Source organism: Gymnoscopelus microlampas (assembly GCF_963454915.1).
Source record: "Gymnoscopelus microlampas genome assembly, chromosome: 11".
Lineage (NCBI taxonomy): Eukaryota > Metazoa > Chordata > Actinopteri > Myctophiformes > Myctophidae > Gymnoscopelus > Gymnoscopelus microlampas.
This window is the reverse complement of record NC_139948.1, coordinates 39,390,177-39,404,717: the sequence shown is the minus strand read 5'-3', so window position 1 is coordinate 39,404,717 and position 14,541 is coordinate 39,390,177. Positions and strand designations below refer to the sequence as shown.

Here is a 14,541-nt window from a genome sequence, read left to right as displayed (position 1 = left end):
GGCACTAGATTACTGTAATGATCATTTTTGCTTTCTGTTTTCTTATTTACATTGGGGTTGGGAAAAAATCAAACCAAAAGGTATTCTGTTGTTTTATTTATTGTATTTGTCAATTGTACAGTATTGTTTAAGTTATTCATGCATGCAAAATGTTGCCTTCTCTCAACAAAGTCTCATGTGAAACCAGCACAAGACCATTCTACTTTATGATAGTTTATGATCAACAGGTATAGGCTTACAGAAGAATCTTTTCACATATCTGTAAACTTGAGATGATCTTTTCATGAAATCATCCTCAAACTGTCATTTCATGGTCATTTTCATGATTCTTCAAGAAGATGCTTCATTTTCTTTTCTTTTTTTTTATGATATGAAGTCATCCAACCTCCTTAAATAAAATATACTCTTAAACCGAGGCATCACAAAAAGAAAAGCAAAAATTATACTTGTGTCAGAGCTGTAATACAAAAAAACAAACAAACATCAAATTAGAGGATTCAATCCCCTTGTTTTCAGACAATTATCGTTATAGAAAATATGAATGCTGCAGCAACTGTGTTCAAAGTGCATTCTACATCTATTCAAATGTTTATTTTATATTTGTTTTTTAAGAAGACATACAACCATGACAAAAGCATCAATAGGGTACACAGGCTGGCACATGAATTGTGGTCATAGACATGACACTTGCTCCAAACAGTCGGATTTGCAATTCATTTAGATGGGGGGAAAAAAGAAAAACATAAAACAAAATTGACCTGTGAGTTCAAGAAATAAAGTAGATTTACTAATAATAATCGAAGCAGCTAGGACAAAAATGAGTGGTACTCGTTTTCTTTTTTTGTGATAGCACCGCTGTCACAAAATAATCTACATCAAGATGCCAGCTGTACAATGTCTATTTATGAACAGGCAGATACAGCTTACCAGCATAGTTATAGAGTGATTGAAACTGGACCTCCCTTTTTTTTGCCTGAAATTATGAAAAATTAACCCTAACAAATTATGAGTACTCTTTTTTCTAATCTTGAACAATTGGTGACTAGTAAGTGCTTTTATATATTATTATAATTTCCTTGATGAATGCAACCCTGGGTCTGATATTACACGAAAAAAATAGTTTTGACTGTTTGATGAATTGAAATTTTGGGAATGTATAGGTTAGCATATTTTTAATCGCAGACATCCTCAGTAACATTGAACAACAGTGATGGTCGGTGAAGTTAAGGGTCCTCGATATCCATGAACTCCTTTTTGGGCGGTGACGACCCTCTGTACCAAGCACACGAGCCATCACTCCTCTTAATACAAGCAAAGTGTTTGGCCTGGGGTCCACTGATGCTCTTCTCGATCACCCAGTCTGTCCACAGACACTCCTCTGGGGAGTTGATCATACATGGGATGGAGGTGCAACGGGTGATCTAAGGATTGTGGAAGAGATCAAGATTAGTGAGTGAACTACAGTAGGGCTGCCTGCAACAATCGATTATTGTCTTTGCTTTGTCTATTAATCGAATAATCAAGAAGAGTGTTTCTTTTAAATATATTTTTTAACTTTTTATACATCAATTAATTTTATACTTCACAAAGAGTGAAAATAGCAGCTCTACAAGCTAACAGTTCATCGCATCTATTGCTGTTGCTGTCTCTCTCTCCCTCCTCTCTCCCTCTCTTTCTTTCACCCAGACACGGTCAAGACAGATGGCCGCCCACCGTAGGGCCTGTTTCTGACTGAGGGGTTTTCCCGTTAAAGGGGAGTTTTTCTTTGGCACCGTCGCAAAAAAGCTTGTTCAGGTTGAGAGACAACATCAGGTCAGTGCTCTATATGTAAACTTGTGATTCGGCACTATAATAAAGTTGAACTAGAAAAAAAAAGGAAAAAAATGTATTGTCTCTCCCCTCATTGTCAAATAATCGATGAATCGGTTGGATATTGCTCGTAATTGACCGAGACATTTTTTAATGCTTTCTTTCCCCATGCTGACATTATTTCTTGCTAAATAAGCTGTATGTTGAACTCTAGATACAACTCTTTAATTCTACAAGTCTACAGGCCAATAGTCTATAGCCATTGTGAAATCAGAAGGTTAATTCGTATGTATATGAAAATAGCAGCTATACAAGCTTGCGTGTAGATCGGCTATTCTCACAATTTGGCGTACCACAAAGTATATACTGTAGAGAGTGGTTCATTCAACTAATCATTTAGTCGATTGATTCTGATAACTATCAGTCGACTATGTACAGCTCTAGTCTCAACTACTGTGTAATATTACTGTGTTGTTCTATGGCTACATTCTGACCCCCCTTCCACTTAGAGATGTAATCCGTTCTACCTTGCAGCCACAGCCCATCTCGTAGCGTTGAATCAGACTCTTCTTCTGGGTAACGCTCATGACTTCCCAGGACTCGATGAAATCACATAGTGTGACGTGCATTGTCCCATCTCTCTCCAGTTTGCCTGTAGAAGTTAGAACATAATGGGTCAACATATAGATATGCAGAATAACAAAATGACATTTGCTGTAGTAGTTGACCAACATTTCAGCGTGGGAATAGTATAGCAGAAGCAATGAAATACAACTCGCAATGCTTGGTAATTGGTATCAAGGACAAAGAAAGAAAAAACCCTTGCCACCGTATGAACATTTGATTATCGAGGCTCAATAGTGATGAGTATACACATTGTAATGTGGTCTCAGCTGTACCTGTGAAAAGATATTCCTTCTTGCCATTGGTCTCCAGACTCACGCCACACACTGCAGAGGAGGGTGCGGTGTAGATAGCATCAACATCCTGCTGAGGACCCTTGAACATCTGTCAGTTTACACAGAGAGAATAACACCCATTAAAACAAACAGTTCGTCATGGTGTTGAACCTCACCCAGCCATGAGATGCAAGTTATTTCAATAGCGTGATTTACCTTGATCTGCTTGATGTCATACTTGATGCGTTTGACTGGATGGCCATAGACGTCGTTTCCGGCATCAACCTCTTGCCTTCCGACTACCCTTGCCCTGATCACTGTAAAGAACAAAAAGTGAATGGTTTATTTCAGCAACACATTTTAGAATCTCCAGTCGCTTCCACTACAGTGGATTCATGGTCTGTCTGTATCTGATCACTGCTCCGCGCAGATTTGGCATGCCACACAGTATAGTGTTCTTTTAACTCAGAGCTCGTGAAAATGGTCAATTCATTCGCAGCCGTTGGCCTGGATATGAAGAGTTTGCTGTTACCATCTGCTGGGAAGACTGGGAGCCATGAGTGTTTCATCAGCTGCAGTCAGAGAGTGGAATGTGTGCCGCTTTGCTCCCAGGCTCCTGAACCGACACAGGCGGAAGCCAGTCAGCAATCTTTGAAAAGCTGAACTAAACTGCCCCCAGCCCCTGCCGAGTCGACGACCGACCTGCCTTTCTGTCTGCGCAGAGGTGCTGACATGCAAATAGACCCCTCTCTCTCTCTCTCTCTCTCTCTCTCTCTCTCTCTCTCTCTCTCTCTCTCTCTCTCTCTCTGTCGTCTTCATGCCTGCCCTTCACTCTTGCACTCACAGCTTCAGATTGAAGATACCACGAGGTTCAGAAATGAAAACAAATCTAAATGGAAAAATTGAATCGTGGCCAAGCGAGTGAGCTTTTGAGCAACGGCAGGGCTAAATAGGCTACTCTTGATTCAATATAAAAGATCACCCATTTAATCCCCCATGTACCTGTTCCATTTACAGTAGTACTATCTGTGTAATATAATATTTCAAACACAAACATAATACTGATTGTAAGGCAGAGCTTTTACATTTGGCAACACATTTGAATTCCTCAATTCTGATTGCTGGATAAGCAGGACTTCATCAAATTAATCTGTTGTAATTGAAAATTGTTGCTGCCTGAGTGTTATTACTATCTTACTATGCATGAAATACGTTCAACCACATCACACTCAGCTTTTAGCAAAGGATGGAGAGAAGCGACAGGAGGACTAACGTTTACCAGATGTCGGCTTGCAGTTTAGGTGGCAGCTGCTGACATCCTCAGACCAGCCCTAGCCTTACCAAATAAGATCCTTTCAGGGTTTTTATTTGACCCAAGTATGAGGCTGGGAACCACATGTGCTCTAATTTGATTACAATAGATACTTGGGGAACATTTCCTTTTAAGGCTATAAAGAGTCAATGGTTGGCAGGAGGAAAACAGGGAAGAAGAAAGAAAGAGAAGTGTGTGTATAAACAACGGGAGTGATCATGGAGGGTGTTTGTAGCCTACAGGCAGGGAAACAGAGGTAAGGAGGGACAGGAATAGCATAATCACGCTGCAGGTGTGGAATGAACCGCAACACGTCCCATATACAGTCAAAAGGATGGACCCACATAGAGGAATGTGATGAAGTTAGAACAAACATATAGGTTGAGGAGAGAACGAGAGGGCAGACAGTGTAGAGAGAAAGAGAGAGACAGACAGACAGACAGAGAGAGAGAGAGTAGTAGGATTTACTGTAGTTTATAGCCAGGAAAAAGAAAGTGCAAAACTCCTTGTGTTGGCTGCATGCTTTTCTGCATGCGAGTTGCTTTCAGTCAGCAGATACTGACACTGATCTACAAACTGTACAAACACAGTGATTTTGCACACACACACACACACACACACACACACACACACACACACACACACACACACACACACACACACACACACACACACACACACACACACACACACACACACACACACACACACACACACACACACACACACACACACACACACACACACACACACAAATGCACATACAGTACATGAGCAGCAATAGACAAACACACTCTTTCCTTAAGCCACACACCCACAATGCCAAAGATGCACTTTGGGTCACAAATTTCACTAAGTGATCCTAAAACAATCAAGACACTGTACGCACAGACAAAGGGGGGTACTCAGTGCTGTAGTGTTGTGTTGTTCCAGGAAGAACGAAGTAAGGAAAAACTCTTTTACTCAAAAACTCCTCTAGTTACGGGGAACATTAGTGGTAATCCCCTTTCACAGAGTGTGCAGAATCACACATACACTCCTCATAGTTCCACTGTTCCAAAGTAGGTCAGGTAAAAAGAACTATATTTACCCCTGCAAGGATTTGGACAAAGCTATCTTCTGCGGCATCATGAACCAGCAGCATCTAGTCTCGTTAAAGTAGCTACTTCCAAATGACCAATGATAAAATCATTAATCCTCCCAGAGTTGATTGACAATGCAAAATTAAAACGATAAATATTTTCTTTATTTGAAAATCAACCGCAGATACAGAAAGATGAGAGATTATCTTCTAATTTAGACCTTAACCACTTACTGTAAGCCCTATGCTATATAGCTACTTTGTTGTGCGAGGAATAACAGAAATAACGGAAACAGATCAACAAGCTCACAACACGTCGTGTAAGTTTGTAGATCTGCTATTCCCGTTTGACATTTCTTTTTAATATTGACCAATAATGGCATGACTAAGATATTGACACCAGCTTTAAAGTGGTTAAAATTGGACAACAAACCAGTTTTGTATGGCTGTAGAGACTTGATGGTCAACCTTAACAGTGTCTAGGTTGTTGTCAAGTTTGATACTGTAGATTGCCAGCACTTGGACTTGGACAATTACTCAACACAAGATAAAATAACACGGTAGAGAGATAAAGGCCACATTGTAATTGCAGTGGAGAAAATCAGTGACTTAAGGAATTTCTTTCAGCATTTAGTGAAACTCTGGAAAGTAACATGGGTTAAAAAGTAAAGCAATGGACTCTCAGCCATTTTCCTATTCCTGTGTTCTCTTGGTAACCTATAGAGACCACTAAATGACTCATCTAGAACGTTCCCACCCCATGATGCCACGGATTGCACGGAAACAATTTGCTGTGCTTGTTTAACTAGCAAGATAGAGGTGACATTAAGGAGTCAGGTTAATCATCATAGTATGATGTGTGTTTGTGTGTGTCTGTTACTTGATCAACTGAAGATTGGACGTGACCATACTTAGGAGCCAAGACACACACAGTTCTTGCCGGAAATGGCACTCTTTACTGTGGGAAAGTTTTCCCAAAGACAATGACAAACACTTAGAGCTATGGAGCCGGATAGTACTGGCTATTTCTCCAGTTTCACAAACAATAAACAAATGTTGCAAATCGTCACTGTCAGGCAGAAACCTTGTATCTCCATATTGTATTTTATTTTATGTAATACCCTATTTTATACTTTATCCAAAAGTGGTTACATCTGTCCGTGTGTTTTATAAATATCTAACCAATGAAGAGCATTAACAAGAGTGTTGTGATAAAATAATTACATTAGATCCGTTTGTACTTTTTTCTATTTCCTGAAAGGTTTTGGACAAGGTTTCCACCGCAGCAACAATATGCTTGTCATGTAATTACAGGGCCTTTGGGCATAAAGTCCCGCAGAGTCACTCATCCACCCCCCCGCTCCCCCAAAGCCACAGGTCAGTCAGAGAACAAAATTGAGTAATTGTGAAATTCATTAGGATCCCTATTCAGCCCCTCTATAGATATTATCAGCCCAGGATTGTTGTTTGAGTGATCAATACTGTTCCCCTGTCATGCAATAAAACAAATACAAATGCCACAAATCATGAAAGCATCGTCTGAACGACCCCAAATTTGAATCACATACTGTATTTCACTTAGACCCACGAATGTGACAAATCTTCATACAGTCCATACTGTCTCCATACTGTTTGCTGTAAAATTTCAGTAACTTAATAGCATTATTGAATTGGAAAGAGTCAGTCACACGACTAGTTATGGAAAAAAGTTGTTGCGTTACAGTAACGTGTTAGTTCCAACACTGGTGACCATATTTTTCACCCAAACCGTGACCCTTAAACGTATATGTACACATTCATGCACGTGCATGATAATGCACGCATGCTCATGTATACGCACACAAGTATGCCCCACCATAGGCGTTTTCATCAGGATGGGGGACAGGGACAGTCAAAGATAGTCAAAGATAGATCAACACCTTGGTTCTCCCAGGAGCTATCAGCCTTATTTAAACAAACGTATAGTGCTTGGTCTCGTGCCAGACGCTCAGGAGATCCCGCACACTGGTTGTCCTTCTAACAAATTAGAAATGTATGCACCACGGCAGTAAGAAAAGCCAAGTCAAAATACTTTCTAGATCTTATCACTATAGCTCCTATTCTCATCATCATCATTCGAGTGCCCTCGAGATCTCGAGACAGTTTTAGGAAAGCAATTGATTTAAATAAAAAACAAATCTACAAATTCTCTGCCTACACACATCAAAAATGATAACCTGGTGCTTGGAGATCAAGCTGAGATTTGCCTGGCTTTTAACAGACACTTTGAGGATGTGTAGGGAATTATTCTTTATTTTACTTTTTATTTACTTTTTTATTTTGAAACAACCTATGCAGGCGCCCCTTGGGAATTCCAGCAGTGACATGTGCCAAATGGACCATCTTCAATCTTTTTCTTTTAAGCCCTTCACCCCTCGTGTTGTCTTTGATGAATTAGCAACAATGAATGCAAAAAAAAAGATCCAAATATAGCACTTTTCTGTGCCTCTGCAACACAGATTCAGGGAGGAGCACGTTATGCATGTTTAAGGATGTCATATTGAATTATTGTGTCTTGCTCCCTCCTCACTTGACTAAAGCTGAACAGTTATTGCAAATGGCTAATTTGTTTTCACTTTCAGAGACTTTGAAATAATTCCACAACGCAGACTGTCTGCTGTGTAGATAAGATAACATAAGCTGTTTATCCACAAATACATCAACATGGTTTGCACGTACAGTAATTACTGCATCTGCAGGAATCATTTTGATTATTTTTTGTTTTAAAGGCGTTTTTAATGTCTTTATGGGAGGGATAGGGAAAGTAGGCTGACAGGAAATGGGGAGAGAGATGGGGGGGTGACACGCAGCAAAGGTCATCGAGAACGGGAATCGAACCCGCGACACGCTGTCAGGTTGGCATTGCAGCCTAGGGTGCCTGGACCATCACGTTACGGCCCAGGCCACATTTAGATTATTTTGTAATTGTAAGTAATTATCAGCTGATACCCATATGATGACCAATATATCGCACATCCCAAGAAACAAGAAAGAGACAAGAAAAGTGCTATAAAAGGCAGTCTGTCTACCTTTTAACTCTATAATCATGTGTCCTACGCATTCCTATTAGGTGATGATTGGATGATTTTTATATTAACCTGGTCTATTATTTGCAAAGTTGTGCTGTATAAAAACTAATACAATGGATATCATGTATGGTAACCATATAGCAATTTTGGGCCATAGACGCAACAGATGGATATCAGTGTTGAGCTGCACTGAGAAGCTGTGCTGAGAGCTGGCCTACATACAATTTGGACCACAAAAAGAAGGGCGCACTGGTTTAAATGTCTCCTCTGTTTACACAGCTTGCAAGGCTGTCCCTCCAGCGGAAATCAGGCTAGCATCAGCCACCTTTCAAGTTCCGAAATGATTTGCACTCTTTTCTTTCCAGAGCCGCACAGGTAGCTACATACACACACAAATCACTCCAGCAAAGCATTACAAAGCAAAGGGCAAATATAATTACCAATAAATATGTGGCCAGCAGCATAACTCTGCCTCAAGCTAAACTCATACACTGCCAAAATACTGCATGCCAATTTAACTCTGCTGTTAAATTAACCTTCAGGATATTTTACTGCGTATGGAAGTGATTTAAATTTATGAGGAAAGACATGTTTTGCTTCTGTTCCATCCTTTCTCATGATAAAGTGTTCTGTCTTGATGAGAAGGTTGAAAGGGAACTTCAAGGTAAACCACATCGACTGGTGGGTGCTGGGATAAAGAGGCTTCAGTTCAAAAAGGTAGAGCCCGCACACCAAAGCAGATAAAAGGTCCTTCTTTATTAGCTGACAACGTTTATATCCGCTGTGGATCTTCTTCAGGACATGACCTGAAGAAGATCCACAGCGGATCGAAACGTCAGCTAATAAAGAAGTACCTTTTACCTGCTTTTGTGTGCGGGCTCTACCTTTTTGAATTGATGAGAGGGTCGCCCATGAACATTATATCATTGCTCGTGGACAATGTAGAACTGGAACCTACAATTGGATGTGGTATTTCACCTGGATGCTCATTGTAACATGGTGAAAGCCTTGAAGCTTGATATGGTACAGTTCATGCTGTTGCCCTAAGTAGTTAAATTGTTATACAGTACCTATAACTATAACTTGAGTAGACTTTTCTAAGTCTGTAGTATTACTTATACTTGAATAATGTACAATGTCTCGTATAATATCTTCTGACACAATCATGTGCTACTACTCAGTAAGCTGAAGTCCTTGAGGATGAATTGATTGTAGGTAAGTGGCTTGTTTCCTGCCTGTCAATTAGGGACCAGACATTTTATATTATAAGTAAGCTGTCTGATATTAAGCTGAAGAGGTTTCCTCAAGACATGTGTTTGAAAAACTCAGTTTCTTTTGTTTTTTTTTTTAATGAAAGCTGCATGTTCTGGTAATATGTTTCTTATACAGATGCTTCTATCTGGTCATTATCACACAAAGATTTGTGTACAGTCCAGAGCATTCTATGTGACAAATCTAATTTGTTTGTTTCACAAGCTAGGTTGAGCAAATGCCCAGGGCCAAAGGGTGGCGCTTAGAGCAATAGCCATTAAAGTATGCGTCAGCTAAAGGTTTGAGGAACCTTTTGAGAAAGTGCTAGAAGGGTTGTGCAAGAAAGGCTGATCTTCCTCTAAATGACAAGTGTAAATGTATGTTTGATCCCATTGCAAATGATGTATGACCTTCACTACAGCTTCCTTGTTTGCGTGTTATTTTGCAAAGCTCTGTAACTTCCTTATTGTGAGTTTAATGTTATAACAGTGTCCTGTGTGTCCAACATCATGGTGATGTTGGTTCCATGTTTGATGCCAGAACTGAGCTGAATGCCATGCTTTGCTGAAAGCAAATTCCACCCGCCTTGGCGGTGTGGTGGATGTTGGTATGGGCCTATCCATGGTGCTGAGGGATAATGTCCAGGTTTATGTGAGGGTATAGTGGCCCTCAGACCCTACATGGGCTCTGAGACTAGCGCTGCAACAATCCATTATTTTATTCAATGAATCGATTAACTGTTGAAACCCTATGGGACCACTTTGGGAAGACTCGTCATTGAGAAGGCCAAGGTCAGTGTACTAATAAGCTCTTGTTAATTTAACTCTGGGTGTGTACTGTGTATACACTCCATTTCCACAGTTACTGTAGATTAACAGATTATTTTACTGTGTGTGCAGGCATTACATGATCACACAGGATCCATTGCTAATAAGGCTCATGTCTACAAGACTGACTTCTACAGTAGCTACAGACAGTCCTGGTCACAATGCTATAGATCTAGCATTGCAAATGTGTGTGCAGAGAGATAAAAACAACAACAACAACAACTGTTAAATGCAAATGTGTGTATGGGTCAATGCCAATCTTGACAAGTTGTGAGTAACATAATCTTAAATTAGAAACTATTTATTCAACCGTGGATCAAGGGAAATTGTGTTGTGGGTCTTTTTCAGTATGATTTTATGATGAAGATGTGAGTTTTTACACATAGTTGTTGCCCAGTTGTCAAATAAACAAAACATAACTAAAATAACTGGTGGACATCCTTTCTTTATAATCACAGTTTGTAACAACCAATAACAATATTGCAAGTCCATACAGTGACTTTGAGCATTTGTCCTTTGAATCAATGAAGATTTGAGCCATGGTCTTTTTCTTCAAGTAATATTTTTAAAAATGCTGTCGAAGACAGTTATGCAATAGAATAGATCTATATGCTAATCACTATGTTGTGTTGTGTTATGTGGTTCAATCCACCCCATTAAACTTGACATATTCTCTCAAAGCTGACTAAAGAGAAGTTTGAGAAATAATAATTTTCCTGATCTCTAATGAGAAAGATCTGCAGAAATTCTCTTTCCTTTAACAGCATAACTTAAACTGCATTTTTTGTTTTTTCCAACCTCCACAGCCATGGAATCCAATGGTAAAGGGAAACCTTTAAATAAGTCAGCTACTGTAACATACCACACGCTCAGCCAGCTCACAACCAAGAAAAAAGATCCTCAGCAAACCTCAATTTAAATAGTTAGACAAGCCGGTCACTGTTAACTGTAACATGAGGCCAATGTTGCAAGGCACCAACAGGCAATGTTTTGTAAACAGTAATATAAATGGGGGAAACATAGCGTATGAAAAAGAGTAGCTTAAATTTGTGTTCAACCATCCTTGGTGGAATTGCAAAGGAGCATGGTCCTCTTGATGGTAGGAATTTTGTCATGCAACACTGACATCGTTTCCTCCACAGTATAGACCTCAAAAACTGGCAGAGAAATTGAAAGAGAAACTTGATCTATTCTCTGTCAAAATAGTCCTGTCGTGAACAGCAGGTTCACAAAAGATCCAAAAAGTAAAGAGATCAAGAGATTGAACTGTGAATGGACACAGAGATCAAGAGATGAAACTGTGCAGTAATTAATGAATAATTAATGATTAGTAAACTCAACCATTTGAACAACTAAACTAATTATAGGGGATATAAGTGATTGTTGTCTTTTAAAAATAAGTGTTAAATAGCTCTATATTTCCATAGTAGTCATATAGACTCCAGTTTGTTCAGTAACAGGGTAGGGGTCTCCCCATCAAGAGAAAATAAATGTTCAGGTTGGGATCCCAATTTCATCAAACCAGGAGAGAGGACTCATGGATGCAGGATAAACAAGTGAAATTGGAAGTGAACATACAAAGAGGTACAAAGAAGTGAAGTGAGCAGATAGTGGGACTGGAACACTACACAATTTGAAGCTGAAAAATTAATACTCTCTCCTGATTGGATGAAATTGTTGACCCACCTGAAATTCTATTTTCTGTTTATTAAAGAGCTGGAGAGAACAAACACTATAACAGTGCTTAGGCTCTCAGGTATATATCTTTAACCTCTTAAAAGAAAACTTATTGCTTAAACGAAAACATAAATAAAATAATAACTTACAGCGCCTTTAAATAGGACAATAAATACAAGAAAGATACATTGCTATAGCCTATAAATTAAAATGTATGCTATTATTCAGTCAATTTAAATAGATTTCATTCAATTTAATTGATTAGTCTATCGATTAGTCTGTCTAGGACAATCTTCAAATTATGGACAGCAAGGACAAATGGATAGGCCTATATTTAAATATCCGAAAATATGATATTTTTTTTCTCCTCCTTTCCCCCCAGATGTGTATCAAATCAATAGTGTGAGTAATGACTATGCCAACAACACTACTACTATCATAATAATCATGTCCCTGGAGTCAAATGCTGCTGAATCAATGCGTTGAGCAGGAGCTACTTACCGACGTCTGCGTTGCAGAACGCCTGTTGAGGATGAGCAGGAGAACAGCTGCAAGCTTCTGCAATCTCTTCCACCCTCCAGAGGAACAGGATGGCCAGGGTGACAAAACCACTGCTAACCGTCCAAGTCATGTTGGCAAAATTGGATTTATAAAATACTTTAAAAAAAAAAAGAATACAAAAAAAAAAGGTGCAGTCTACAATCTCTAAGGAATAAGAACAAAACCGTCCACAGTTTCAAACTAGGCTACTCTCATCAAAGAGGGTCCACTTGTCACTGCTACTGCTCCAGGAATGTGTTCATTCTCCTCCAGACAGACTGCAGACAGACAGACAGACAGACAGACAGTGTGTTTGTGTCTCTGCTGTCGGTAACGGTCTGGTTTTATTGCAGGCAGCCTGAGCTCCTCCCCTGTTGTGGATCCAGCCAGTGAGTCGTGAGATGAGCATCTCGTAGGTGAATATGAGCTATGATTTAATCATCAGTGTGTATTGTGTACTAGCCTATTACTTCATAATTATATGGAAAAAATATTATGGAAAAAAAATGACTATTGCAACAAGTAGCCTCAGACAGAATGTTGTTGTTGTAACCAACTTTTTTTGTGTCATTTTCCTTTTATAATTTGCTTTACTCTTGATACAGTATCTTAGGTAAACTTACTTCTCCCATAGAAAGGTGATGGCAGTTTTTTTTCCTTTCTACTCTGTACACAATAGTGTATTTTGGTGTTATTTTTTATGCTATGTTGATGAACTGAATACATAGGACCACAATGGAAACAAGTCCACAGGACTTTTTTGTGTTATCCTTTTAGCTCAAATGTCTCACTGTACCTCGCGCTGTTTACATTTCTGTCTAATAAAGTATTCAATCAATCAAACACTATAATCAATCTAACCAATTCTGTCGTCTTTTTTGTTTGGGTTTTGTTGGCCAAGTCAGGATTGTTTCATGTGGGAGAAAACCAGCAACCCTAATTCTTGTTAACTGTTCCTTACTGTTACTGGTCATGTGGACTGTGGAGGAGTTCAAGTGATAATATCCATAATATTTTATGCTTATAGCCTATGTATATGCTATTACTATGATTGACATATAGGCCTTACAAAAGAAGCACTTACAAAAGAAGCACTTTCCTGTGTGTTTAGACTTCTATGCTAGGCAAGCACAATTTCATTAGCTGTTAAAGACACCGCAACACATGAAAATGCTAAAAAAGAAGAAGGAAGGAGCAAGAAGCAGAAGTGTGTGTGTGTGTGTGTGGGGGGGGGGGGGGGGGGGGTGGGGGGGGGGGCAGTGGGGAGAAGTGACATCATCCCCTTAAAGTTAATAGATTCAATCTGGTGGCGATTCCCCTAACGTAAGCTACCCAAACCTTCCTCCCTTCTGTGCTGCTTGTGCTCTAATGAAAGAAACATTATGCTATAGTCAAAATTCTTGGGTCATTTCTCATCCCTTGCGCATGCACAAAAATGGATGGCTCCTTTGTAGGAAAGTTCAATATACTGCAACAACACCACCTCAGGAAAATGAGGATCTCGCAGTTTGGGTTTTTGTGGCCCTGCAGTGTTGATTCTGGCCCCAGAGCAGAGATCACAGTAAGGGCATGGTGTGTAACTATCAGGGTTGATGATGATGATGATGATGATGGTGAATAATGAAAGAGGATAGAAGAGAGAGGACTGTATCTATTCTGCTGTGGGCTCCTTGCTCCCTGACATCATATTTGGCCCTTTGCTGCCTGCCGGTCTGTTGGGCTCTCCAGTAAATATTTCCACTCTTTTCCATAGTTTAGGATTTTTTTGCTTGGTTGCTTTTCCACAGGTCCCTGTTACTTGACTTTATAAAAAGAGCCAGGGAGATGTTTAAGACGGAAATGAATTGGACACTCCTAGATCGGTCACCCGTGTTGTGGCAATGGATATTTGCTGATTTATGCCTGACCACAGATACTATTGTAAAAACTTCCCCTTTCAAGTAAAAGTGTCTAGATTAGGAAAATCCCCAAAACGTAGAATGTTTTATGAAGCCGCATGACTCACATGCAAGAGCGGAAGTTGCCAAAGACAGTGGACCTGCTACGGACAACAGCACGCCACGGACATGACATGTAG

At 39.7% G+C, this 14,541-nt stretch overlaps 1 protein-coding gene across 1 annotated transcript; it reads right to left on the bottom strand.

The window, feature by feature from the left end:
- Positions 1-83: 83 nt before the first annotated feature.
- timp2b (TIMP metallopeptidase inhibitor 2b) lies at positions 84-12,784 on the bottom strand. Its single transcript, XM_084071634.1, has 5 exons — positions 12,426-12,784; positions 2,925-3,025; positions 2,709-2,817; positions 2,337-2,461; positions 84-1,421 (listed from the first exon to the last, which is right to left on the bottom strand). Exons 1-5 carry the CDS (start codon positions 12,553-12,555, stop codon positions 1,224-1,226), a joined length of 663 nt encoding a protein of 220 aa, XP_083927760.1. The 5' UTR covers positions 12,556-12,784; the 3' UTR covers positions 84-1,223.
- Between the last annotated feature and the right edge of the window lie 1,757 nt (positions 12,785-14,541).

What these genes read in the sequence shown, in the direction of transcription:
- timp2b (XM_084071634.1), bottom strand. Translation starts at nt 12,555, where the DNA reads ATGACTTGGACGGTTAGCAGTGGTTTTGTCACCCTGGCCATCCTGTTC. An exon ending in GTTCTGCAACGCAGACGTCG is followed by an intron (nt 3,026 to 12,425) that starts GTAAGTAGCTCC and finishes TGTTCTTTACAG; the next exon opens with TGATCAGGGCAAGGGTAGTC. An exon ending in ATGACATCAAGCAGATCAAG is followed by an intron (nt 2,818 to 2,924) that starts GTAAATCACGCT and finishes GTAAACTGACAG; the next exon opens with ATGTTCAAGGGTCCTCAGCA.